Source organism: Merops nubicus, unplaced genomic scaffold (assembly GCF_000691845.1).
Source record: "Merops nubicus isolate BGI_N331 unplaced genomic scaffold, ASM69184v1 scaffold15296, whole genome shotgun sequence".
In the NCBI taxonomy this organism is placed as follows: Eukaryota; Metazoa; Chordata; class Aves; order Coraciiformes; family Meropidae; genus Merops; species Merops nubicus.
Genome location: NW_008613055.1, coordinates 1 through 26,395, shown reverse-complemented (window position 1 = coordinate 26,395; position 26,395 = coordinate 1). Strand labels below are relative to the sequence as shown.

Below are 26,395 nucleotides of genomic sequence, written 5' to 3'. Positions count from 1 at the left end.
GAATGTGCTCTGATCAGTGGCAATACACAGCAGCAAGAAAGACAATTCCTATGACATTTTTCAGGAATAAGATTATGTATCTTGGTTTAACATGGCAAAACTAACATGTTTTGACAGACTGAGGATCAAAAATTACTTGTTATACTTGTGTCAACAAACACTAAGTGTAATAAAACAGCAAGTACTTCCTTTGCAGAGAGGACCTTGTCCCAGTGCTACAGTGCTAGTCTCGCAGGGAGGAGAGAGACTGTCTAGGCAGAGTGGTGGAACCATGTATTGACACTGCAACACTTCAGGCACTGCAGCCAGCGTATTCAGTTCAGTGTAACTTGCAGGGCTGGGTAAGTGCCTCTACAAATGATCCAGAGTATGGAAATGCCCAATCTACTACAGGCATTAAATGCTCTCTAGCTTTACACAGTGAGCCTCTGCTTCTAACACTGGCACTTCTGCTAGAGTAAATCTCTCTCCTTCCCAGCTTTTGCCATCAAAAACTTCAAACAACATTTAAAAACAAATAAAATAAAATTATATACTTTAAAGTCTCAAGAGCATATTATAGATACTCCACAGCATTCTGCTATTTCTTAGCGAGTCCTAAGATGGAGGCAGAAATGGTTAATGCTAAACATTTAAAGTGTATTAAGCAGTGCAGTGTGGCAAGTGCTGCAGTTGTGTTTCCTGGGGTGGATGGAGTGGTTGGGACAACTGAAGAGTGGCTCAGCGACAGCCACGTCAGTCCTTTCATATAAAGATAATAATTTAAAAATTACTTACAGAAGTAATGGTTCCATTAAAATTAGACTTCGACCTGAAGTATATCTAAATAAAAAATACTGGCTGACACAGTCAGCATGGCTCAGTTTGGTACATGAAGTGCTGGTGCTAATCTCTCTTACTCTAGAGCAAAGGCCTTTACTCTTCACAGACCCACGAGCAATAAAATTACACAAAGAACATACTGCCAGCAACACTGTGCTCTGCTCAGGTTGGTACATTTCCATTTTGCCTTCTATGGCAAGGTTACAATTCACTCTGAAAGGCATGGTTTGACAAACATTGCTCTAGAATTAATACTATATGATCAATACAAAATATAAACATACAATACATAGTCACATTTCATTATCTTTTAGTCCCTGTGCAATTTAATTTAAATTTTTCTCATTAATACCTTTGTAAACTGTAAACCACACTAGAGAGACAGAATAATTTCATCAGTTTCTTTAGAATGTTAAGGATTTTACTATTTTTTTCTGAAGTTGCCTATGAACTCGTACTACAATAAAGACAGTTACCTCCCTCTATTACCATTACCTGAAGTTAGGGTACAAAATTTAAGTACCTGAAGACTCAGTCCTCTGACCCCAAGGCAGATGAGTGAGCTACTAGTTGAAAGAGATACTTCCTAATTACCAACAGACTTCTAAAATGTGCCTAGTTTTCCACAGAAGAATAAATCTGCTGCTATAAATTAACTCTGTGGGCTTTGGTCAACAGTAGTACAATTTAATTGGCAAGCTTCCATAATGAAATCATTTCTCCTCAAAGAATTGAACTGAGACCAGGCATTTCATGTGGACAAATTGTAAATAACAATGTGTTTTAGCTTCTGCTTGAGAGTAATTTCCTAAGGATCCAATTGTATAAATGATTTGAGGCAGTTTGACATGAGAGTAAGAAGTGGGACTTGGTTCTGAACTCAGCAGGAGCCAGCTGCTACTTCGTATAGAGGCAGAAAGTTGACAGAATTTTACAGTCTCTTGTTTTTGTGGAAGTAGCAGCTTCTTGCAGCTGCTGAGCTCCTTCATGTAGTCAGAATACAGCTATTACTGAAGAGGATCACGGTGATCAACAGAAAAAACCCTAATGGTGTGAACAACTGTGTATCCTGCCATGCTAAGCACTCCTTAAAGACAGTTTTTCTCTTGCAAAGCTAGAAGCCAGTTCCACTAACAGAGTTGCTTTTAAAAAATAATTCATTATTTTTTTAGTAATAAATAAAATATGTTTAAAAGCTTTGGGTACTACACTCACTACCCAACACTGCATATACAAAAGTAGACATATAAAAACACACAGCAACTGCTCAGGTACAAAGAACTGAGTGGCTTTTTGGGTCGCTGCACCCATGTCACCAGTACTGATGGCACCATGGTATTTCATCCCTTTCACCAACTCAGGAAGTTCTGAGCCTAAAGAGCAATCAGGCTGCCCCTAGTACTTCCCACTAAAAATTCCCTATAGAACATAACAGCTCTACTCCTCAAAACTATTGTCATTTCCAGTCTAAACTTATATCACAGCCAATTCCTTCTTTTTCAAATGTTGCCCTTAATCCTGGGAAAGCCTGCCTCTCTTCTCAGCTCTCACCCCCACACATACATGATGTACGTGCCCAGGCAGAGAGAGAGATGACAATCACACTCCTTGGCATCCTATCAAAAGATAAGCTTGTTCTATTGCCTACTCACCCTTCTTGAACGTAAGTGACCAAGACTTTGTGCAGTCTGTTTCAAGACTGCTAAAAATAAAGGCAACAATCATCCTTCTCAGTTACATGGATGACTGTTACAATTGCTCTAAGAATCATCATTTTGTGTTTGTGTCTGCTACTTCTAGAAAAGTGCAATATGTATAGGGTGTATTCAAGTTACAGGAAATTTATTTTCCCCCTTTTGAACAATATAAATTTGAAAAATAAGTTATTAAATTACACTGGATCCAGCACACCAGGTTCCACTGTCTTGTAGATTTTGCTCAGAAAGACTTCCACCTTATCATCACCCAAGTGACAGATGTCCAAGATGCAGACAACATGTTTGCCGTCTAGATCCATTGCTGCTTTTACAATTTCATCTAGAAGTTAAGAAAAGGTGTTTTAATACACATACAGTTAAAAGGTGTACTGACTTGACATTGTTTTTCATGCAGAAATGTGTATAGGCTCAACCTTCTTTCAGTGAAAAAACTCACTAACTATTAAATACTGCTCTACTGGGGTTTTATTTTCTTTCTTTTTGTGTAGAATTTTATTAGTAAACTCAATCACTAGAAATGACAGCATCAGAACTTAGATCTGGAAAAGGTGAAATATATATTACTTAAGCATTTCTGAGTCTCAGATTTCATAATATTATCCAAGGAAAAGTAAAGATGTATTTAAATAAAATCTGTCTGTATTACATGAGCATGCAAGAGAAGCCAATGCTTATAGAGCACTTTGCAATGTGATACACATCAGTAGCATTCACCATATTTGTTGTGAGGTGCTAGCAATCAAAAGCATAATCTGAAGGCAAATAATGCAGCAGTAGGTAAATCCTTCAGTTTACAGGCACTGTAGGTTGCATGAAAGCAGCTGTTCAAAGTGATACCAGTGAAATGGATTGACAGATTTACAGTTATTCCACCCTATTTCAAAGCAGGACAGATTAACCCTTGCACGGAAAGATAAAACAAGAAATGATGAATGGATAACATCAGTGAAAGCCAGTCTCACTTGAAAGTGGAAACATGTCACGAAGCCTTCCATTGCTCGTGGCCTTCTGCTGGCATGCAGAGGTGCAGCTCATACAAGACAATAATGTATCATTTTGAATGTCTTCTAGTTGAAATAAGTGGGGATCTTCAGGACAAAACAGTGGAAGAAATGCAACATCTATTGCTACATCATGGTTTACACCTGTAGAAAAAAAGTATTTAAGTTAGCAGAAAACTTAATCCTCAACCCATTAGCAACTTAATGCACTATATTTTAGTTTTAAAAAAAAACAAACTGTTTTATGCAGGCTGAACACTGATTTTTATTTACTTGCTCTTTGTCCATTAATTAATAACTGATGTCTAAAAACACATACTGAGCACATTCAAATCTATATGATATAACACACTTTGATTCATGGCTAACAACATTGTTAACTCAGAAAATATTAAACCAACACTGCAAGCCATTTCACACTCCTTTTTATCACTGCTACAAGGGCAGAGAAATTAATTTCACAACCAGTGTTATCTATGCAGTATGTGCTGCAGTACTTGTGCTACTTTTGTCTGAGTACTATATTGTAAGTCCCAGGATTCTATTGAGTGTAAATGTTCCAGCACCTTCTCTGCTCATCTCCCTTAGCAAAGAACAGAAACTTTTAAATTATGGGAGCTTAATGTGAACATCATTAAAATAGGCAATTTCCTTCTCCTTTTAATGGGAAAACAAAATCAAACAGATTAATATCCCACAGTAATGCCACCAGATATACAGCAACTTGCATACTTAGGTTTTAACAAATAAAGATGAATCAACTGACACTTTGCATTAACCAGAAGCAGACGAGAGCAGTTTATGAGTATTGCTAAAAAACAGCCCTTAATTTTCTAGCATGCCTGGAAAGGCACTTTAGGAGCAACAGTACTCAAAAAAAACCCAACCCCAAACTCAATAAGAATAAAGCTCAGAAGGATTTATAGTTGTCCTTTTCCCCTTAAGCATACCAACTTGTTTCTGATGACTACCTCTCCAGCAGGCAAGTCAGCTGACAAGCAAGTGCAATGGAGTAATTACCTGATTATGTCAGACTGGTTGAACTAATGACCAGACCTACCTCTGACTGTAACAATCAATAGCTTAAGGACTACACAGAGTCTTCAAATGTTCCACATAAACCTATACACAAAATTGCAATCATATGAAAAGTGATACTAGAAACAAAATACTTAGTCATTTTACTTAAAAGGTATTTTTAATGAAAATTACAGCTTTCTGGTAAAAAATTACCCTAGACAATGATTGATTGTGACAAAAATCCAACAATTTTTTAAACTGAAAGAAATAATCAGAATCAACTGATTAATTTGAAAAAATCCATTCCGCTTCTGACAAACCTTCAAGTCAATCTCGTGTTAACACAGCAAAGACCTTCACAATTCTGCACTGCCCTTGCTTAACCTTTTCTAGGAGCCAAGCTACCACATACTTACCCAGAACTGTCACTTCATAATACCCAAGGCCACTAGCACTTTTAAACTCATTGATATTTTTATCTGTTCTGATTTCTTTTGGCTGGTGCACTGCTGCATGAAGGTTGTACTGTTGCATAAGTAAGTCCTTGTGCACATAATCAAATTTACGTGGGATGCTTTCTGGGAAAATTGTGCTGTGGTGCAAATATTTCATTAACTTGTCTTTAACTTGTGCCCACAGGTCACTCTGCCATGAGTCACAAGTTCTTCTGGTCTCTTCAGCTTCAGGTGTATCAGTCATTCCCTCTTGGTCTATTACAAACACAGAAAATGTTTAGTTGCTTACGAGCTTATAGAATCACATCACTTCTCTGCTAGGTGAGAAATATTTTCATTAGAACATTTCAGTTATGAAGACATGGCAGAATGCTGAAAACATACAACAGAATTAAACAAACTAGGGTCAGAACACGAGCAACTGGTAACCTTAGAGGCTCAAATTGCAGTAAAGAGACTTATTTCACCACATGAAGAGCATTATCATGGCCTGTTTTTGGAGAGCACATCACTTTTTTAACTAACAGCCAGAAACCATGAAGACAAGTTTAAAATAGGCACAGGTGAAGGCAAACCTTTCCATCCTGTGCACAATAGCTACATGCTTGCATTGAGGAATATGCTACATTTAATTTTTTGTACCGTACAGTCAACCACAGCTCTGTTCTTCTACTACGTGCCACCTGAGGATTGTTAATGGCAAAAGTTTATATAACCATCACTTCCAATTTTGAAGGCATGTGTTAAACCCCACCTTTTGAGCTTATCAGAAAGCTCATTTCACAATATTCTCAGTGTAGCCTTGCTTCTCCTCCATCTCCTGTGAAACAACTTCTCATCAAGCAGCCTTCTGAGCTGCGTGTATCACCCACCCCAACATTTCTCTATGAACACAGGCTTTTTTACTTCATTTTAGTGTCATAATTGTTATAATGGGAGCATTAGGATGTTAAAAAAAATGAAGAAACCAGAATGTACACAGACAAATGTGATCCAGCATATGCAGGAATATTCAACAAGGGAAAGAAGGGTCTTGCTGCATAGAATTAGACAACAAAGAACAGTGAATTTAAAGAAAATTCACACTAATACTGAAAGTAATCAGATGAACACAGCATAGAAAAGTGTTCACTTGGATACATACCCCATAATTAGTATGCTTGTCAAGCAAAATAAAAGCATGCTGTTATTTAGATAAAATTAGCATGAGCTAAACAATTTGTATTTTATATAAGACTAATAACACTGCCAGTAGGACTGACGTTATGTGAGAAAAATACGTGCATATGGCTAGTAGCTAAATTTACTAACATACCCATACAATTATGGCATATTTACATGAGATGAGAGACTGATTAATTTATTTTGAACTACACTCAAACTATCAGGTAGCTGAAGTTAAACAGAGTTTCACATACAGTGAGGAAATGTCAGTGGAAATGACATAGTTTAAGAATAGAAGTACCTAAATATTTCTGTATTTTAGATATAAATATCTAAATAAAATGATGTAAATGTAAGTAGTGGAAGATTTCTTTACTATGGTTAAAAAATAAGGCACGTATTTCACTGCACATCTTCACATCCTTTGATTTTGGGAAACCAGCCTTTTGAACCACCTCACTGAAACCACATACGTGCATTCACTTATGAGATCTACACCATGTCCCAACAACTCCAGAAACACCGTAGCACAAGAAACAAACACTACACCTACCAGAAATCCCTATAAAAATAATTCCAGATGAAAACAATCTGATTTCTCATTTTTAAAAACAGCAAGAAATGTCACCGAAGACTAACTACCAATAAAGTAATTAATTATCAAACTTGCTCAGGGACATGTTTTCTGACTTTTGAAGAACAGATCTCCTACATAGTACCTGAAGCTGCTCTTTCTCTGGAATAAAACTTCACTCTAAACAGCTACCTGTACAATTTTTTTTTTTCCAACTTGAAAGTTTCCTTATCATTTCAGTCTCTTAATCTATCAAACATTTGGGAAAATGCACTGTAACTTCATTGCTTTCAAGCAGGCCGTCGTCAATAGGCTACAAAGACAACCTACTGCAGTCATTGCTAAATTAAAATTAATTGCTTGCTTGCAAAAATAAGAGGATGGACAACATTATACATAATATAGCTATACACAGAAGTAAGTTGGCAGATGTTAATGTTGGGACAGATGCTTGTAGTAGATGAACTTTTAGATAAATGATACATGGCTCAGAGTATATTCAGTCAGCTCTGAAAAGAGGAAAAAGTCAAAATATTTGCATGAAATAAAAAAAATAGACCAAGCTGCACATAATGAAAACTGACAAATTAGACTGCTTTCTTCATCCAAAAATAGATACCAAGAAACTAGCTGCATGGAATGTGAGTTTATTTTTCAGTTGCAGAGGACCAAAGAAAAAATTTATAATAGGAACTTAGAAAAATCTCTAAACCAAATATTATTCTTATTACTGGCTTGTATGTTTCATCTATTTCCTCCCCATATCTTGTATTTGTAATTTAATTGGGTACTTACATAGCTTTGGGGCTGCCTTCCCAGAAAAGGACAATTTTATCACATGCAGAGAGCTACAGCAAGAAAACTGCCACCAGAAAATGTGAGGTCTTGTACTACGTGCTTCTGAGGTACAAAACTAACTTAACACTTGTATAAAGCAACACTGAGAATTTACTCCTCATCCTGGGAAACAGTCCAACACTGTCCTTCCAGCCATCCTTTAGAGCACATCAGGGACAAGACTAAGCAGCATGACATTAACAATACATTGCTACAGTGGCTCCAGATGTACACAAGAGCTGTCCTGACAAACAAGGCTTATAAGGATATCTTTATTGCCTAGTTTGGACCTGAAGAGAAGTAGGCTTAAACCTCCTAAGGTGACTGTAACAACTATTTGCAATGTACCTGGGCAGTCCTGTGAACTGTCTGATACAGCCTGTCCACTTTTCTCTTGCACAAATTCTTCACGCTGAAATTCACCCAAGCTACAAAAAGAAAGTTACAGTACATATAAATATATATTTTAGACCTATTTAACCTCAAACACTATGCAGCAAAAGTTCAAACCTTGATAATTGATTCCTAATGACAAATTATACTATATTAAAAGATAAAAGCTCAAATGAATGAGCACTGGTACCTGATTTCATATCATGAGACGTATAATATAGCAGCTTGACCTATTGAGACCTGCTACCCTCAGTAAAGCAGTTTTGAAGAGCTTAGGGCGAGAACTGTTGTATTTCTTTGCTTTCTGAAGTAGACAGTAAATAATTTTACACGCAAAAATCAGTTGTTTGTTGCCCTCTACTGGGCACCTACTGGAAATGGCATCTGTGATACTAAAAGCTGAACACCACAGGCAGCCAGCAAGTTTATGACTTGATTCTAAAACAACGTCCGCACAGCGTGCTGCTGCACTTCCACATCAGCACTCTTCAGCAGCCAAAAACACAGCACGAATGGAGCCGCACCATCACTCCAGAACAAAAATTATAAACTCCAAGTACAGATTTCCCTTTGGACATAATACCCCGTTGTAACAATCAGTTCAATCAAGCAAACCACATTTTTGTTATACTTTCGTTTTTAACCATGAAATTTTGAATTAATGATAAGCAACTATCCTCTAACAATCTCTAATGAATGACCTAAGATATTGTGCTGGAGAAAAATGTATGGCTGGATACTCTGCAGCCATAACATGGTAAAATAAGCTCTTAGGCCCATTGATTCCTTTCCTCTTTGCTCCATTCCTCATATTATAAACTCAAAATGATGTTTGAATAAACTCAGGGAAAAGACTATCTTGATTATCTTGCATCACGAACAACTGAGACATTTGGTAAGACATTTGGTGAGACATTAAAATTCCAAACTACTAAAGTAGTAATAAAATATTTTAACTGCTAATACACAGGGCCAGTACACAGAGTGAAAAATGGATCAAAGATAAACATGTTGTTTAGTGGGATATTCTGTGTTTCAGTCATACAGGAGTTTTTCAATTTTTCCCATTTCATACTAGAATATATATTTACAAGTTCATGCCAATGTTCCATAAACAAATGGAAAACATCTAAAATCTAATGAAAAGATAAAAGGAAATACATTGTGGATTTTGAGTATAAAAGTACATTTTGTGACATGCACTATCGTCATGGTGTGGGCCAAGTACTGCAGAGACCTTCTTGGGATCTCCAACTCTAGGCACAAAAGAATCCTCACTGAAGCACCACAAACTGTGTAACTGAGGTTCAGCCACCTAATTTTGTAAGCAAAAAACTCTGCCACATAGAGAACTTTAAACCAGCATGACCCTACTTGCGTCCCATCATCCACCCAAGCTTCTGAGCAGACCTGTGTTGACAATGTTGGTAAATGAAAATTTGTCTGTGTTTCTTCGTCACTTAGTAATCCAAAGTATTTTTAAAAACTTGAGGTCCTGGGGAACCCCAGGAAGATACATGCAAGATGTCAGACCTGTGTTCATGGAGTGGTGTCTTTATGCTTTCTGATGAAAAATATCAGGAAAGTTTGTCTCTTTCTGAAATGGTAATTTAGTAATTACATTGTGTTTCCTATGGTATTATTTCCAGTAAAGCAATATTTCCATGAAAATAGTATCTCCAGAAAAACTAATTCATTTTACAAGAACCATCATGGAAAGTAATTACTCTGTGTGCATAACAATAAATTAAACATTTACCTACCAGCTATATTAACACAGTTTCAAGCCATTAGAAGACATTTTCAAATGTATTACCAAAAGTAGATTAATTAAAAACTAATGCCCACAGAACTAATTCTCACTTCTGGGACTCAGATTTCTCAACAAGAGACATGAAAACCTAGCACAGTGTTAGGAAAGGCTTGCTCAGAAATCAAGATGTCAAATTAGGTAAGTGTCCACTTCCCACTTGCTTAAAGCAGAGGCTTAAACCATGTCACACCGCTGACAGGTTGATATTATGGAAAAGGTTTTTCTTTTAAAAGGCTCTGATTTATTGCTAGTAGAGTCTCTGAAAAATATGAAAATGATTTGTCACAATTTTACCCTACTTCCTTCACAGATCTGTAGCTGGGATGGTTTCTCCTACCTGCCTGACGTGTTGTTCCTACAGGACTGCTTCGTGCTGGATGTGTGCACAGCGTAACTTGAGCTAGGTTCATCCATACACACAGGTCATACACTTCTTTGCCAGCCAGTATGTCTGCAAGCCACCTGATATAACCCAAATCCTTCCCTTTACTGCAGTGTGATGTGGCTGTTGTGCAACCAGAACACCCACGTTCCTATTTTGCCCATGCCACTTGATGAGAACTTGTGCCATGCCAGATTTGCTACTCCCAGCCTGCATTTGGAACATCTCTCTTGTGAGGCAAGGCTGAAAGACCTTGGCCTGTTCAGTCCGGAAAAGAGAAGGCTGAGAGGGGATCTGATCAATGCTTATAAATATCTGAAGGGTGGGGGTTAAGAGGAAGGGGCTGGTCTCTTTTCAGTGGTGCCCAGTGATAGGATGAGAGGTAATGGGCACAAACTAGAACCCAGGAAGTTCCTCCTCAACATCAGGAATAACTCTTGCTGTGAGGGTGACAGACTACTGGAGCACGGTGCCTAGAGAGGTTGTGGAGTCTCCTTCTATGGAGACTTTCAAAACCCACCTGGATGTGTTCTGGGTAACCTGCCTAAGGTGAAGCTGCTTTCTCCAGAGGTCCCTTCCAACCCCTACCATCCTGTGACTTCACGATACTCCCCTTTTATCAGATGCCCACTTGCAAAAAAGCCTTTATTGAGAATTTCCAGAGGTACCTGTATTTACCTTTCCAGTCATTTTACTTTAAAGTATTGTCAGTGAAAATAACATTAATCAAAACAGATGGCAGATTAATGATTTTGAAAAATACTGGGAAATAAACATATCTGTGCTTCCCACCTATTTTATAAGAACTAGGACTAAATGTGATAAATAAATTTAAGAAAGAAAACAGTTACTATTTGTAGCCATGGTCAAATGATTCAAGGAATTAAAGTGCCTCAAAACTCCAGAACAGAACAGAACAGCCCATTCACTGATACAACTAGTAAAAGCCTTATTTTACAGACCGGTTTGAAATCAGCTCAACTACCATGGCAAGGAACAGGGAAAACAGCCCTCTACAGTAATGTGACAAGTCTGCATAAATTGATTGTTGGTATCTACCAATTTCTGCCTGAAAAAATCTGATCTATGTGAAAAAGGGATCTAAAGGAAATATTAAATTCTGGGAAAATTTCGGACATGCAAGCCTCAAGCTGAATTTCCTCATATTACAGAATCCTCATCCCATTTCCTCCAGAGGGGATGGAAAACTTGAGAAATGGGTCAAAATTTCATAAACATTTAGAAGTGAAATAGCAAGGACAGAAGCAGACAAGTTACTTTCAAGCAGTGTAGAGTGTGAGCATGTAGTGCAACTCTGTGGCAACTGCAGTGCTAAACTTAGATTAAAATGCTAAGAAAACTGCTGGTTTTTTTTTTTCACTTCTACATAAAAATAAGACTTTCTTAAATTCCTGATCTTTGCCCACTCACAATAAACTATCAACTAAACTACTTCGGGGTATGTTAAATGCTTAAAAGCACATTTATGCTGAATGTCTCTACTATCAAGGATATAAATATCAAACATAATATAAAATTAACCAGTTTCCTCTTACCTTGTTCTTTCTGAAAACCTTAATGATCACATAACTAAGTTATCTCAGAAATGTAAGAACTGAGGTTGTCAGTAAAGAGCCTTAAAATAAACATTTACTGTTTGAAAACAAAACTTAAAAAATGCAACCACATGCTGAAAAACTGCACACACTTGATGCAAAATAATCTCAGAAAGAGTATGTACTTCCAAATATATCTCTAGTGTTGTTATTTCATCAACTTATTAAAGTATTTCAGTGAGAGCTGACATTCTGTTACTCCTATGCAACAGAACAAGAAACAATAAAATTTTAAGGTATGCCAGGCTAACTTTCTGTTTTTCTTTTGCAGTTTGGAGAATTCAGCACAACTTCATAGTTAATTACAGAAACACACAAGTTACCTTTAAATTATATAGAGTGAAACAGCTTTCCATAATCCAACACAGCCTTTCTCCTCCTTTAGTTGGAGTTCTAGCACTAATGGCATGGGGTGGACACACAGGTAGCGAGGAGAGTAGCAGATTGAGAAAAGCAGAGAACAAGTAAACATGCCTTAACTTCTTGCTTCACTTTTAAAAAATGGGGAGTAAACATTTTTCCCACCCTCCACCCCCAAGAAAAATGGAACATTTCTTAGCAAGTGAAAGAAAACAGGATTCCTCACACTGCAGAAATCCTGATTTTCCTATGGATTTGGCCGTATGTCCCTCCAAACTCCTGCATCACCTGCGGAGATGTGACCCTAAAGCCAAGTGTCATGCTTCTAATGAACGGGCTGCAGAGCCAGGCAATCAGTTCCCCTAAAAAATGCAGCATCTACCAAAAGGACCATGGGGAAAAAAACAGACATGGGAGCTCAAAAGCTTTTGTAAATCATCTTCCAATAAATGTTTTTCAAGAAAAATGGCTTGTAAGCATTAATACTGGCAGAATAATCAACAACTTATGACCATCATTACTATTGTTGCTATATCCCTAGCACTGTGATGTTTTAGGAGGAGAGAAGAGATGCTAAAAGTGAACTAAGAAGGCAACTGAGGGGTATATGTACTCATGATATGAACCCAAATCACTGCTGCCAAAAAACTCAAGCATCCAAAGTTACTGACACCAAAGAGTTCAAACATTCAAGTTACTGAGCTGTGTTTGGAACAAATGACAAGAATTTATGGTCCTTACACAATACGCACAAAGGAAAGTAGCTTTTTATCCCAGACTAGAAAATAACAACACTCATTCAGTTTTCTTTGCAATTTCCCGTTTGCGTTATTTCATTAGGCTCCAGACTTGTCAGGGCTCTGGATCTGGAATTCCTATCTGGATTTTTTTTTTTTTTTTAAAAATCCTTCTCTGGATCCAAACCAAATTCAATAAAGACTGAGTGAGTGTTGGGTAGTGGAAGGAGCCAAGTGCCTTCTCAGGGACAACTATACTTACATCCTTGGCATCAAGGATGATGTATAGTTCAACCACCACTAGCAAATCTATTAATCTATTACACTCTTCACTCTGCTAATTAAGCATCCCTCCCTCCTACCTTTGACTTTCCTGCTTAAACTGTAATCTCTCTGAAACAAAGACACATATATTACTCTGCTCACCGTAATGGACCTCTATTACTATATATTCCCTTAGAAGCACTAGCAGCAATATAAAAATAAGTTTAATAACACACTCAAAATTATGTTTCAGAATAAAACAATGCAGCATATTTGACCTAGAATCAGTGCAGAGGAAGTGAATGGAAAATATTGAACTCTACTCTGATGTGTTATTTCATTTCACTTCTATTACAGATTCCTGACCTGTAAAAATTTCACTTTAAATATCTTTGTTTCATCAGTACAGTTATTTAACATAATTAACTTCACATGACTTACCAAAATTTTCTTCTTGCAGAGCGGGTGAAATAGGGGTAAGACGGTTCAGGAACAGCAGATGCACTTCCCCTTAAAGTAAGAAATTCACCATTATTTTATGGTATTTATTTATTTAAATGGAAACACAAAAAGTGAAGAATATGGAGGTTTTCTTTCAAGCAAAACTAACCTAAGACACTCAAATGTCACAATTTTCCTTATAGAATGGAAATCCACTACCAAATTTGCTGTAACTCTGTCAAGACAGAACTTCAACTCCCTGAAGTTTTCTTTTCATTCAATCTTAATTATATTTCACCTCATTTTCCCTCAAAATATTCTGAATATCCACCCTCTTCCCATATTATGAAAAGTCAAGATATGGTCTTTGCAGCATGAGAAATCAACTACAAAACAAACAAGAACCAACAAAAAAACCCCCAAAAAACTGAAAAAACACTCCCCAAAAGCACAACAACAAAACCCCACCCCACAAACCAATACAAAACCCCAAATAAACAAAAAGATGTGACTAGCTAGATCTTTGCCACATTAAATCTGTCAACATATAGACCAGTCTTTTAATTCTATGTATGGGCACATTGGATTTTGCACATACACTGCAACAAAGGGCAACCTTATACAAGAAGATATTTTACTCTTGTATCTAATAGAGTTTATCAGACAAATTACTTTGTCTTATTCCATTTCCTTATATCAGACTGATACCCTTGGTCTGTGTCTGACCAGATGCAATGCAATTTCATAAAATCCCATCACAAGCAGAGCCACAGTACTACAAGTTATTTTGAGCCTTTAGGTTAGCACATGACCCCCATCTCCTTTACTTTCTGACAGCAAGTTACAACTACGTGCCATATATTCCATTAACCAGAAAAAAAAAGGAAAAAAGGTATGTTTGAAATTAAGGAACAGGTATACCAAATTCTGATTCTGCATTTTCAGTGAAGTCTGACTTCCCCATAGCACTGTACCTATTGCTTGTTCCATGGCTATGTCACCAAGCTATGTGTGGTTCAACTATTAACTGCTTTTATTTCAAATCTGTGAGATTAACAACAAAGTAGCATAAATATTAATCAGAAGAGAGCAGTGCAAAGTAGACACCTGCTTTATTCAATCCTTCATTAGCCTGAACAGTATGATTGTCATCAGCTGATACTAGGAAAAGTATCTAACAACATTTTAAGAATTAAATTATATATGTTTTTAAAGCTTTCTTATGTATTCTAAGGCCTGGTCTCTTCACTAATTTCTGTAAATGTTTTTTAGAAGATCCACTACCTACTTATGAAGAGAACTTACTGTTGTGCATCTGTATTTAATCTGCGTGGGATCTTTCTCTTGACTGAACTCTTTTTTGACAGTAGAGCTTGGTGCTGATGTTGCTCCCCGGGAGTGTCATGTGGTTCCAGGAAAGACTTAGCTTCTTTATTCTGAAGGTTGGTGTTTTTTCCCTTGTGAACACAGTCCTCTTTGGATGTAGCAGAACTTTCAAGAGACTGAGAAGTATCTTTCTGCAACAACAGTTAATTGTTAAAAGATTTCCAACTCAAAAACCTGCAAGTTATAAAGTAACTTTTAAAGAAAGAGAACAATTTACGCTACCTTGTGAAAGTCCTATCTAGCAGACATTATCTTCTAATCATATTAATAAGATAATTTCTGTCTAGAAAGTGACAGTGAGCATGTTGCAATAGTTGCTGCTCCCACATTCTAATTTCCATTAGGTTATCCAGTCAGTCAAACTAGTAACTTTTAAACAGTTACACAGTTTTATGGAGGGCTGCCATCACACTTTCAGAAAAGCACTGAATCATTGCTTTTAAAAAAGTACTAAATTATAACTTACAAAAATTTTGCTCCCAAAATAGCAAATGAAGTTAACCAAGAGACAATGTAACTAGATTCTGTCTTCAGATGGCAAATTCTCCATTCTAATTATGATCATAGCTTCTTTAAGGGCTATAGCATTAATTCTCAAACTCTGTACCTGAACAAGTTCTGCTTCTGAGGCTTCTTCAGCTGCACTGCTACAGCTGATGTACCTTATGGCACTGATGATTCCCTGCACAGCAATGCGCTTGTGCTCCCTGTAGTGCAAGTCTTCCATCTCCCTCCCCATCTCACCTATCGCTTTCAGAACTGACTCAACTGCAAAACAAGACATTTCCACAAACAAGTTTTAAAGAACTACAGTAAAAACCAAAATGTCTGAATGTAAGGGTTGAAAGAAAAATTGTTACTAAAAATTAATTTGATTTAAGATTGTATTTTTGGAGAATTTTTCATCTTTTTGTTGTTCACATCACGTTGATAAAATGTAAACAATAAACCTTTTTATCTCACAAGCATCTTTAGTATGCATTATCAGATACCACAATTTCTGTTTCAGGTGAAATTTCTAATCCACTGTATTCTTCAGTGTAACTATCTGCAATTCTGATTTAGCAGAATGAATCAGAGTAAAACTGTTGGGCAGATCTGTAGCTCCTGTGAGCTGCTACAGTTCTCCTGCAGCTAGTGGTGCCATACTTTCTGTAAGATGAGGATTTAGCCTATGATACATTTAATCATGAAAGGGAGTTTTTCATAAATGACATTACAAGTTTGTGTAATCATTAACAGCAACTGATGGTTTAAATGCTTGGAGGAAGACTGAACTGAAAGAGGCTACAAATATTAAAGATGTTTGATTGTATGATACCTTTATTGTTTTTACAATATTTCAAAAAGTTATTTGGAGGTCGTGGAAAAGGATAATATCCACCAATGACAGTTTTCTTCATTTGATCAGCTTCACTTTGTGTTTTAGTCCACTGAATGAAGTTTTTCACTTTGGTATCCTTGGTGTACGGCTGACCCTTGTGCCATCCTTTTGAAACAAAAATAATCAGGTGTCAAAACCAAAGCAGGTTACTGTCACTCATTCTCTTCTTGAAACTATCCTGAATACTTATGTAATAAAAACAAAATAAGAAAAATTGGACTAGAGAATACACAAGACATCTTTCTGCTAGTCAACAGTGTTTTTTGAAATGAGTATCTTGAATTCCTTGACTCACATGTGCATTAACCCAGCCCCACAGCCCTTCACAGACATCATACATAAAGCCCTGCACATTGGGAAAGATGGAACACAACAGCTCTCCAAATATTTGGTGAAAAACATTAGCTAAGGTAAATTTAGGACAACTGTACCAATTTATTTATTTAATCGGGAAATCTGTAAGCCAGAAAAGCTGCAAGTGATTTTTAATGTTTTTAAAGAAGAGGTAATCTGCATTGCTACACTAGCAAAGGATTAAAACATTTTGAAAGAATTAGTAAACATATGAATTAACTTAATCCTGCTTATGTACTTTCCTAAAGATATACCCATGAATGCCTCACAAGAATGTAACTGGGCTCTTTCTTTTTGTATTGTGTTTCACTATTAACTCAAAGTCATTTCTGACAGGGAGACTAATACTATGCACTGATTATTTTGTTGCAAAATGAAAACACCCTTTCCAAAGAAATAAGATGAGAACTACATAAAACTGAAACTAGTTTAAGTTACCTGTAATGAAAATTTGACTTTCATTTGAAGTCGTAAGGTAAACTGTGCTGGAGGGATTCTCAGTGGGGTCCCGCACCACTCTCATCTGTGTACACACCAAATACGTCACTGGAGGAAAAGACAAAACCATCAGCTTTTTTCCCCATATTTCACTGATTTTAGAGTGTCAAGGCTGACACACAGTGGATTAATTTTAAGTGCTCTAAAAAAGATGGGTTGGTTTCTTGACCCTGCTAATGCTTCAGCATGTATTGAGCCTCAGATATAAACTACAATATGGAGATGTAATTAAATTTTCAATTTAATAATTGTGCAGGGAAATTTCAGCATACATATTAGGACTAAAAGATAAGATACCTCATCAGTTAAGATATCAATGGAACAAATAGTAAAAATATAGATATTAGATAGCTGTATTTCCTAAGGATAAAAAGCATAAACCCATGGAAAGCACAAGAACTCATGACATGCCACTGCAAAACTCCTAGAGTACAAACTCATTCCTTTGTTAATATCTCAGTTAAACACTGGAATGTCATTTTTTGCCGTTTCCCCAGAACACTCAAGATGAATGCAGCCAAAATCTTAACAGGGTTGTGCAGCTGGTCCTGTATCATATGATGTAAAAAATGCATGACCCTAACCAATGTTAATGGAAGGATGAGTGCTTGGGGAAGAGAAAGAAGGCAAGAACTATTTAAAGCTCTTTTAAAATCCTTAATTAAGGATTCCCCAATCTGAAATTCATCATTCTTAGTTCACATGCAATAAGTTAACACAGGTGGATGACGACCACTGTTCAGCCAAAAAGTTTTTATTCAAAGAAATGAAGCTTTTCCATTTTCCCCTCTCCCACCCTCCAATGCTCTTAAATTATTCCTGTCTATACAAAAAAATACTTCTCCACAGAGCAAAAGGAGTAATAGATTTGACCAGCTTCATTCTCTATTCGCTTCTGATGCAAGAGATGTTGCCCCAAGTGCTTCACTTAAGTTTCTGTTTGAAATTAATGAGATGAGATGAGCCCTAGGCAGAGCTGCCCTTCTATTTGTACAGACTAAGTGGCAGATTGCAGTATGGTAAGGGTTTCAAATAGGTAATTTTTTTAAAAAAACTTGAATTTGTGATCAACTTTTTCTGTTTGAGGAGATAAACCGTGGCAATTTTTTATTCACTGGCAATTACACTCAGAATTTGAAATTACCATCCAATTAGATAAACACTATAAAATATTATTAATTATTATTCTAGGAATAAATACTTGGGTGAATATGCTCAAACACATCCGGCTGAGAGGTTGCAAATAATTCCAGTATGAATGGTTGCTCTGATGTCCCATCAATGGCATGTGCCCAGCGATAGAGCCAGAAGTCTTCACCATGTTCTAGATAAACAAATATAAAGAAAAATATATAAGCATTAATTTGGAAAGTGAAAAACTGTTTGATAAATTCTGGAAGGCATATTTATAGAAAAACCTCTCTTTCTTGCTCGTTCAGCCCTTCCCACAAATGTCACAAGACCAATAACATCACAGGAATGATTGTTTGGTAAGTCATCGAGTTCTGACCTAGAATGAAACCAGAAGGAAAGTGTGGGTATTTGTTACCAACAGAACATAAAGCTTTCTCACAAACTTCCCAAAAAAACATTTTCAATTAACACTCAGTATAATGCAGTGAAATTTACGTTAACACCCAATAAAATTCCATTTTACCTTGTGATAAATCGATATTTAACTTCAGGTAATCCCCACTCTGGCTTAACCATTTCTTCTGGAATAATACTTATTTTAGTAGGAGGGTCTCGAACATTAAGGCTGATTTCTGACAAAGACAAAAAAAGTAACATTTAAGGCATGAATACAAATAAAAACACTCAAACTTAAAAAAAAACACCCAACCAACCAACCAACCAAACAGGGTAAAGTTTCTTAAATGAAGTATTCCAACTTTTTTCACTGCTTGTAAAATTTAATCATTTTCTCTTTGTTTTCATCAAAACAAAGGAATTCAGGTACAGTGTTCAACAGTGCAATTTTATAATCTGAGCAATATTAAACTTTACAATTCCCTACAAGAGCAAATTAGTCCAACCTAACCAGATATTTTAAAATCAGGAACTAATACTATAATACTGTACTTTTTATGCTAGCTTCACTCTCAAATGTCACCAAGATCTAAAACTGGCTTGCAGTGAAGTAAACCAGAAGACCAAACTAGGAGATGAGAACTTCCACATCTGATACCAGTTGATATGACAGAAATATGCCATGGCCACAGAGGAAAACAAAAGGTCTTCTCATATGTGTTCTATGGGACTTGAAAAAACCAATTTGTTTAGCAGATTGTTTAGATGCTGAATAACAAATGTGGTGGAGCACAGGGGGAAGTGAGGGGTTCTGCAATCAGATAAAAAATACAGAAGGAATGGCTTCAGCATCTAGAACACAGAAAGTGGTACTCTATTGTCTCTCATAATAAGGCAAATCTTGCTGGTAGGAAAATGATTCTGATGAAGTTTCTATGAAATGCTTTGGTTTGGGCAAGGGGTTATTCAAATGCACCCAGAAAAGTAATTAAATATGTATAAATAATGTATACAAACATTTATATAATTCTATCTGGCCCCTCTCCCTAGTGGTGCAACATTAGGAAGGTGTTACTCTTGAAATGAGATCCTGTACTAAAGAATTGTCTTTTGGCTGCTGCTTTCTAGAAACGTATTCAGAGGACAATCATGGTTTTGCATATGGCGTTTTAGGGCAGTATCTCACAGAAAATTCCTGAAAACAAAACTTTTGTGTGCATCAAAACTATCTTTCAATTGTTTCACCATTTTGAGAGTACATGAAAGTCATCTACTCAACTCAGGACTAAGACCTGGGATGATTCATAAAGTAAGGTCAGCCCAGGCTATTTGAAGCAGCAGTTTTCATCAGTACTACGCAAATTCAGTGATCTGTGCAATGCACACGTTGCCTAGCAGTGTAATTCAAGGTGTTGCTACTAACTATTCAAGCTTTGGAGGTTTTAGGTCCTGAAACAACACCTCTCAGCATGCCATACAATGCTGCAGCTGCAAACAGAAGCAAGCAATACAGAACTCACTTCACAGAAATCTAGGGAGATGGCAAAATCATACCTTCTTGCATGAACTCTTAATTTGGAAAACCCTTTCCCTTTCGGCCTCAGTAACCCTCCAGATATATCTTACAACATTTACAGGTGAATAGCTGAAAAGATGTGAAGGAATTACAAGTTGGAAATAGATGAAAAAAAGTAATGGATACTTTAGCAATTCAGTGTAGCTGACTGCTTTCACTAGCTGGCTGAAGAACTTCTGGAGCACTCATGCGTGCTTAAAAAGCATCCTAAAATATTGTCCCATATCGGGCATATATAGAGATATTTATAATAAAAGAGTAATCAGCAAAGCACTAAATTTTACTTCATCTGAACAAAAAAATGCAATAGAAGTTGGGTAAAATCAGTTTTATAACTGATCTAGAAAGGTTTCTGGATATTCTATTCCCTTTAGACTCTCCTCCTGCTGGATACATGGGCACAAGACCCACCAATGCATGGTATTATGTGCTGTGTATATTCACATTAAAGCAAAATCTTGAGCTTTGTGCTGAGGAAAGAAATAAAAGGTTCTACAATGATATAAACTAAAAATTGTTAATTTCTACAGTTCAACCACAGCCTGAAAATAAACTGTGGCACCTTACTATAGAATGAATGTTAATTCTTCTGTTACACATTTATTACCATTTACAGCCCATTGGCCTAATTTTCTACCTTGATCTCTTTATTAACATTTCTACCCCAGTAATGTTTGCAGAAATCAGAAGTGTATTGTGAATGAGTCCCCTCAGATGGCATTTTTTATTCTGTCCTTTTCCTGTATAAAGGTTTTCTGGCAATTATAGTTGTTTGGGCTGGTTTGTAATCATCATCAACTTCTCATACAAGCTTCCTTTGCAGGCTAAACATGTCTCTCCCCTGCCAACTCCTCACAAACACTTCCGAGATGAAGATCTGGTTTTAAGGCAAATATACATTAGGCAGAGAAAATACTGCTTCTAGCAGTAAAAAGATTGTTTATTTTTGGGTGCTGTAGCAAAATTCCACATTAGGAAACTGTCACCGTTAGTAAGCTACATTGACCTTCACCAACACCAAACTAACTGTATTTGTTATTTCAAGGAAGTTATCTGAATTTTCTGAATGTTGGCTGTCATTTTGTTCTGAGTACAAAAGCAAAAAAGGGGAAAGGACTCATACTGAGCAAAGGAAGAGAGGTGAAAAAAAACCCTCGGCCCAATCCAGCTGGAAAAGGCTATTACTGTTATACTGCAGCACTTGGGTTTATGTGGTCTTCCTTTGAGTATCTGTCATGCTAAACAACTGCAAGTAAGAAAATACTTCCTCATTGCCAAGGAATATTCGTCAGCCTGCCTGGATGAGCTCTTGTGCAACCTGCTGTAGGTGAACCTGCTTTAGCAGGGGGTTGGACTACATGATCTCCAGAGGTCCCTTCCAACCCCCACCATTCTGTGACTTGGATATAGGCTCTCCTGCGGTGCTGCTGTTTCAGGACAGACCACAGTCATCAATGCAACTTCTTATTCAGTGGACCTCTGCAGGTACTTTGGGCCTGGACCATATACACTAAAAGCTAAAGCCAGATGAGGTGACAATGTGCTTCAAGGACCTGAAAGAAGGTGTGAGCAGTGCACAAACAATACCTGTATTATTAAATCAGAAAGTAGAATCAGATTAAAATGCAGTACCAGAGGCCTGTCTTTATGTTCCCAATAAATAAAAAAAACTAATCCCTGATTTCAAGTATTTATTTTTAAAATACAGGTTTTTAACTAATCATGGCAATAAACTTTGTAGACATGATCCAAACATAAACAAGGAACAATAAGAATATGGATTCTAAGACACCCTTCAGACTAATATGTAAGGATATATACCTTAGTTAGTCTCAGCAATGGATCACTTTATTTTATTTCTATGAAGAGCTACCTTTTTACAGCTGTATTTCACTGAATCAAAACAGATTGCTGCAATACTTAACCAATTGTAGCAAATCTCTTCATCTGTGAATCCCCTGGGGTTGGCTGTGTTTTAAATGGGTAACTGGTTTTGATAGCATACTGTTCAAGAAGCAGTACCGTGCCAACCTTCATACTGTTATACCATTCAGGACATAACGAGTTCCACAGAACCATTGACATCATGCCTGAGCCATCAGCAACTTCAAAGTATGCCTAAAGGGAGACAAAATATAGTCATCTTTTATTTATCACCATTCTGGTATGTGTTTATTTTGTGCATCAGCTACAGGAATCATGAACAATTTCTCTAATAATACAAATGGATACAGAGTACATTCCAAAACTTGTATTGAATACTAGAGCTGAAGAAATCCCTCATTTCCCCAGAAGAATTCTTTCCCAACTACCCCAGCCCAAACTCTTCTCTTTCCAGTGCTCGGTAATGGTGGGTGACACAAGTTTCACTTCATGTTTTTTGGAGGAAGCTGGGGAAATATCATGCACAAGACACAATACTGAAAAGGTTCTTCTTTATCAGAGAGAATGCTGTTATTTAGGGTAACATTCCAAAATATGCATGAATGGAAATAATTTTACAAGTCAAGATGTTATGGAACCATTTGCTAAACATTTTTGATCAAAGCATGACACACTGCAACCACTATCCACTATAAAACCAGATAAACCACTATCTTTTCATTGGTTTAGTGGACAACAGTAGTATTGGGTTGATGGTTGGACTTGATGATCTTAGAGGTCTTTTGCAACCTTAATGATTCTATGACTATGACTGAAGTTTTTCTCATGTCAAATATTTCTACCCAAAGGTTTTTAAACTGGGCAAACTTTGAATCCATAACCAAGCAGCTCACCGAGCAGTGAGACAGATTTTTAAGCACTGTTGTAATGGTCTTAAAAGGTAGCAATCCACTGAAGAAAAAATCTCAGCTCTATCAAAATGCTTAATTTTATCCACTCATCTGCCAGCTTCAATCAATCACGTGCTTTTGTTCATACTGCCATCCACTCTTCTTAGAGCATCACCATTCCTGAACATATCTAACACTTTGTGTGTTTTTTTCCCCCCTTGCTATTTCTGAAATCTTTTCCTTATTTGAAGTTCAGTACAGAGAATATGCAAATCAACACTTGTCAGTTCATTCCAGTATTCCTAATCAGTAATGAATCATGCAGCCTGGAAAGTAAACCCTAGAATCATAGAATTTTGTGTTATCCCCTTGTTTTTTATATAATAATAATTCAACACATGACACTATCTAAAGGAGGAATGCAAAAAGCATGTATAACCTGTCTCCTAACTTCTTGAACTAAATCAGGTCTGGGCATTGATACTAGACCCACTACCAGGCAACATGACTGACGGACTGCCATGAAAGTTTGGGGTACCATCTACACTGTCTACTGAGAAGCACCTCCAAGTAAAAAGACCCAGATTTATGTTCATGTGCAGAGGAATGGAAACTTGGAATAAGAGAACCTGCAGCCCTTCATTAGGACATTTCATACTTCTCTCCCCCCATGGAGGAATACATCTGAGTTACTGGAGCTCTCTGCAAAGTGTTGCCCTCCTGCACAGGCCTGGCTGGGATGGAGTTTATTTTCTTTGTCCCAGCTTGCACAGTGCTGTGCTTTCCATCTGTGACTGAGGTAGTGTTGCTACCACACTGATGTTTCAGTGGCTGCTGATCACGTTGCTTGCACGGTGTCAAGGTTTTTCTCTGCTTCTCACCCTGCTACCCCAGCAAGTAAGCTGTGGATGGACAAGAGGCTGGGAGAGGGATGCACCTGAGATAGCCAACCTGAACTGGCCCAGGGAATAGCCCATGTCACCTAACATTGTGCTCAGATATAAAACGAGCTGCTAGCCTTCCTGAACTACCCACTGTTAGAGACTGGCTGGACACTGGTCTGCTGATGAGAGGTGGTGAGCAATTGCCTCTGCATCACTTGTTTGCCTCTTCCCTTTCACCTCATTAAACAGTCTTTATTTCAACTCATGGGTTTTTCCTCACTTTTGCTATTCCAATTCTCTCCCTAGCTCCCTTAGAGGGGGCAGCGGTGAGCAAATGACCAGCTGGTGGCTGCTTACTTGCTGGCTGGAACCAAGCCACCACACCTCCTGTTTCCGTTTCCAAGAAGCTCTACGCAAAAATATCACAAGTAAGAGATATTAGGAAAATCATTAAGGATTTTCACTAAAAAAATATCTGGCAGTCAGCAGGTGAGAGAGTTAGGGAATACAAATTGCTAAATTTTATATAAATGTTAATTTTTTTTTTTGACAATACAGACTAACTTCCAAAGCATAGAGGTGAGAAACGTTTCAGCTGTTAAGCTACTAAAAACTCCAAATATATTTTTTCTGCACAAAAACCTCAATGGAACTATAGTACCTGAAACACATCCACCCAAATTGTACATGTGATCACCAAATTCACCATTTCCTACTCTAATGGGCTCAGCATTTTTGTAAAGGTAGCATTTTTTATATAAAGTACTGTAACACAAATCTTAACTTTATGTGCTTACTATATGGGAATAATGATTTCTAAATATCCTACAGCTATTTGTTTAAGTGTTAACCTACGTATGTGTCCCTCTTTACCTGATAAGGCATATCCAGTTTTTTCTCTGGTTTCCCGTAGTACCTTAGTCTAGACTTGTGCAGGATTCTCACAAGAAGTGGATGGAAGTGAAGTCTGCTTCTCCAGGTCATTTCCAGCTGACCGAGAGAAGTCAGCTTGGAGACTAAGGTTAAGAAAAAGAAAAAAAAAGAAAAAAAGACCAAGAAAGAGGTTCGTGATAGAACCATTTAAGTTTTCAAGAGTAAAGTGCACAGACCAGGATATCATGTGTATTTTCTTAATGTTTCTAACATTTTAAAATGCTCCTTTGCTCATACTATTCACCACTGTTCTAAGCTACCTGCACACAGCATAGTTTTGTTTTGTTGGTTTTAATTGAGAGTGATGACGTTTAAAATGACACAGAAGTGTTGTCAGATGAGCAGAAGACCTACAACAGATGTAGGCATTAGCCTACAAGTGCATCACACTTGTGCAAAAGTCCTGCTTATACCTCCCTGCTCACCAGGCGTTGTGGACAGGCCTGAGCCCGTCAACACGGACCATATTTTGGGTGGCAGCTTCTGGGTGCAAGCATTGAGTCTCACAGAACAGCCCAGAGACTACTGCTGGAATAGATGTTTTTGACACCTCATAAGACTGGGCACAAACACCACAGCTATGTATTTTCAGTTAAAGTTTGATACAAGTTTAAAAAACCTTCACAAAACAACACGAACACATAAACTGCTCTCCTATGGAAACAGGCTGAGAGAGATGGGGTTGTTCAGCCTAAAGAGAAGGCTCCGGGGAGACCTTATGGTGGCTTTTCAATGCTTAAAGGGGGCTTATAACAAAGATGGGGACAATCTTTTTAGCAGGACAAAGGGGAATGGGTTTTAAACCAAAAGGTGGTGGATTTTGACAAGATATAAGGAAGCCACATCTTACACTGAGTGTGGTGAAACAGTGGCACAGGTTGCCCAAAGAGGTGGTAGAAGCCATATCTCCGGAATGATTCCCAGTGAGGTTGGACAGGGCTCTGGGCAACCTGCTCTAGTTGGAGCTGTCCTGACTCCCTGCAGGGGGGCTGGACTAGAGGACCTTGAAAGGTCCCTTCCAACATAAAGCGCAGTATGACTCTATAACTGTGATCCCTATGGCACGTTCATATTGGTGCCTAATGCCACCAGAGGGTCACTTCTGACCAGGGAGCTCAGTGGCACAACCATGCCAACGCGTGCATCACCAACGCCAACGCGTGCACCACCAGCGCTAACGGCTGTACCTTCTGATCTCTGAGGGCACCTTCGGCCAGCTCCAGCAGCGCGGGCCTCCCCAGGGGGCTGGTTTCCACCTACACTGCCCTTCCCCTGCCCGGGCCGGTTCCCACCTCCGCTCCTTTCCTCTACGGCCGCCTCCTCTCCGCTTACCGTCGACGTCCACGCGCGCCTGGGGCTTGTCCACCACCCACACGTCTCCGTAGGGGTCCTCGTTGTTCCAGAGCGGCAGGTAACACTTCTTCTCACCGCGGAGGGGCGACGGGCGGCGGCGGGGCGGTCCGGGGGGGTTCCCGGGGG

The 26,395-nt window shown here is 37.8% G+C and overlaps 1 protein-coding gene across 1 annotated transcript; it reads right to left on the bottom strand.

Annotated features, from left to right (window-relative positions):
- Positions 1–2,713: 2,713 nt before the first annotated feature.
- LOC103774370 (chromosome unknown open reading frame, human CXorf57) lies at positions 2,714–26,381 on the bottom strand (the record flags this gene model as incomplete). The annotated part of the gene is made up of 15 exons (XM_008941769.1): positions 2,714–2,859; positions 3,503–3,685; positions 4,978–5,271; positions 7,940–8,019; positions 13,598–13,666; positions 14,903–15,114; positions 15,591–15,751; positions 16,305–16,472; positions 17,160–17,267; positions 18,421–18,543; positions 18,638–18,729; positions 18,877–18,985; positions 22,251–22,443; positions 24,857–24,999; positions 26,249–26,381. Coding segments are annotated over 15 exons (2,214 nt in total), but the record flags the coding sequence as incomplete, so codon positions are not given.
- Between the last annotated feature and the right edge of the window lie 14 nt (positions 26,382–26,395).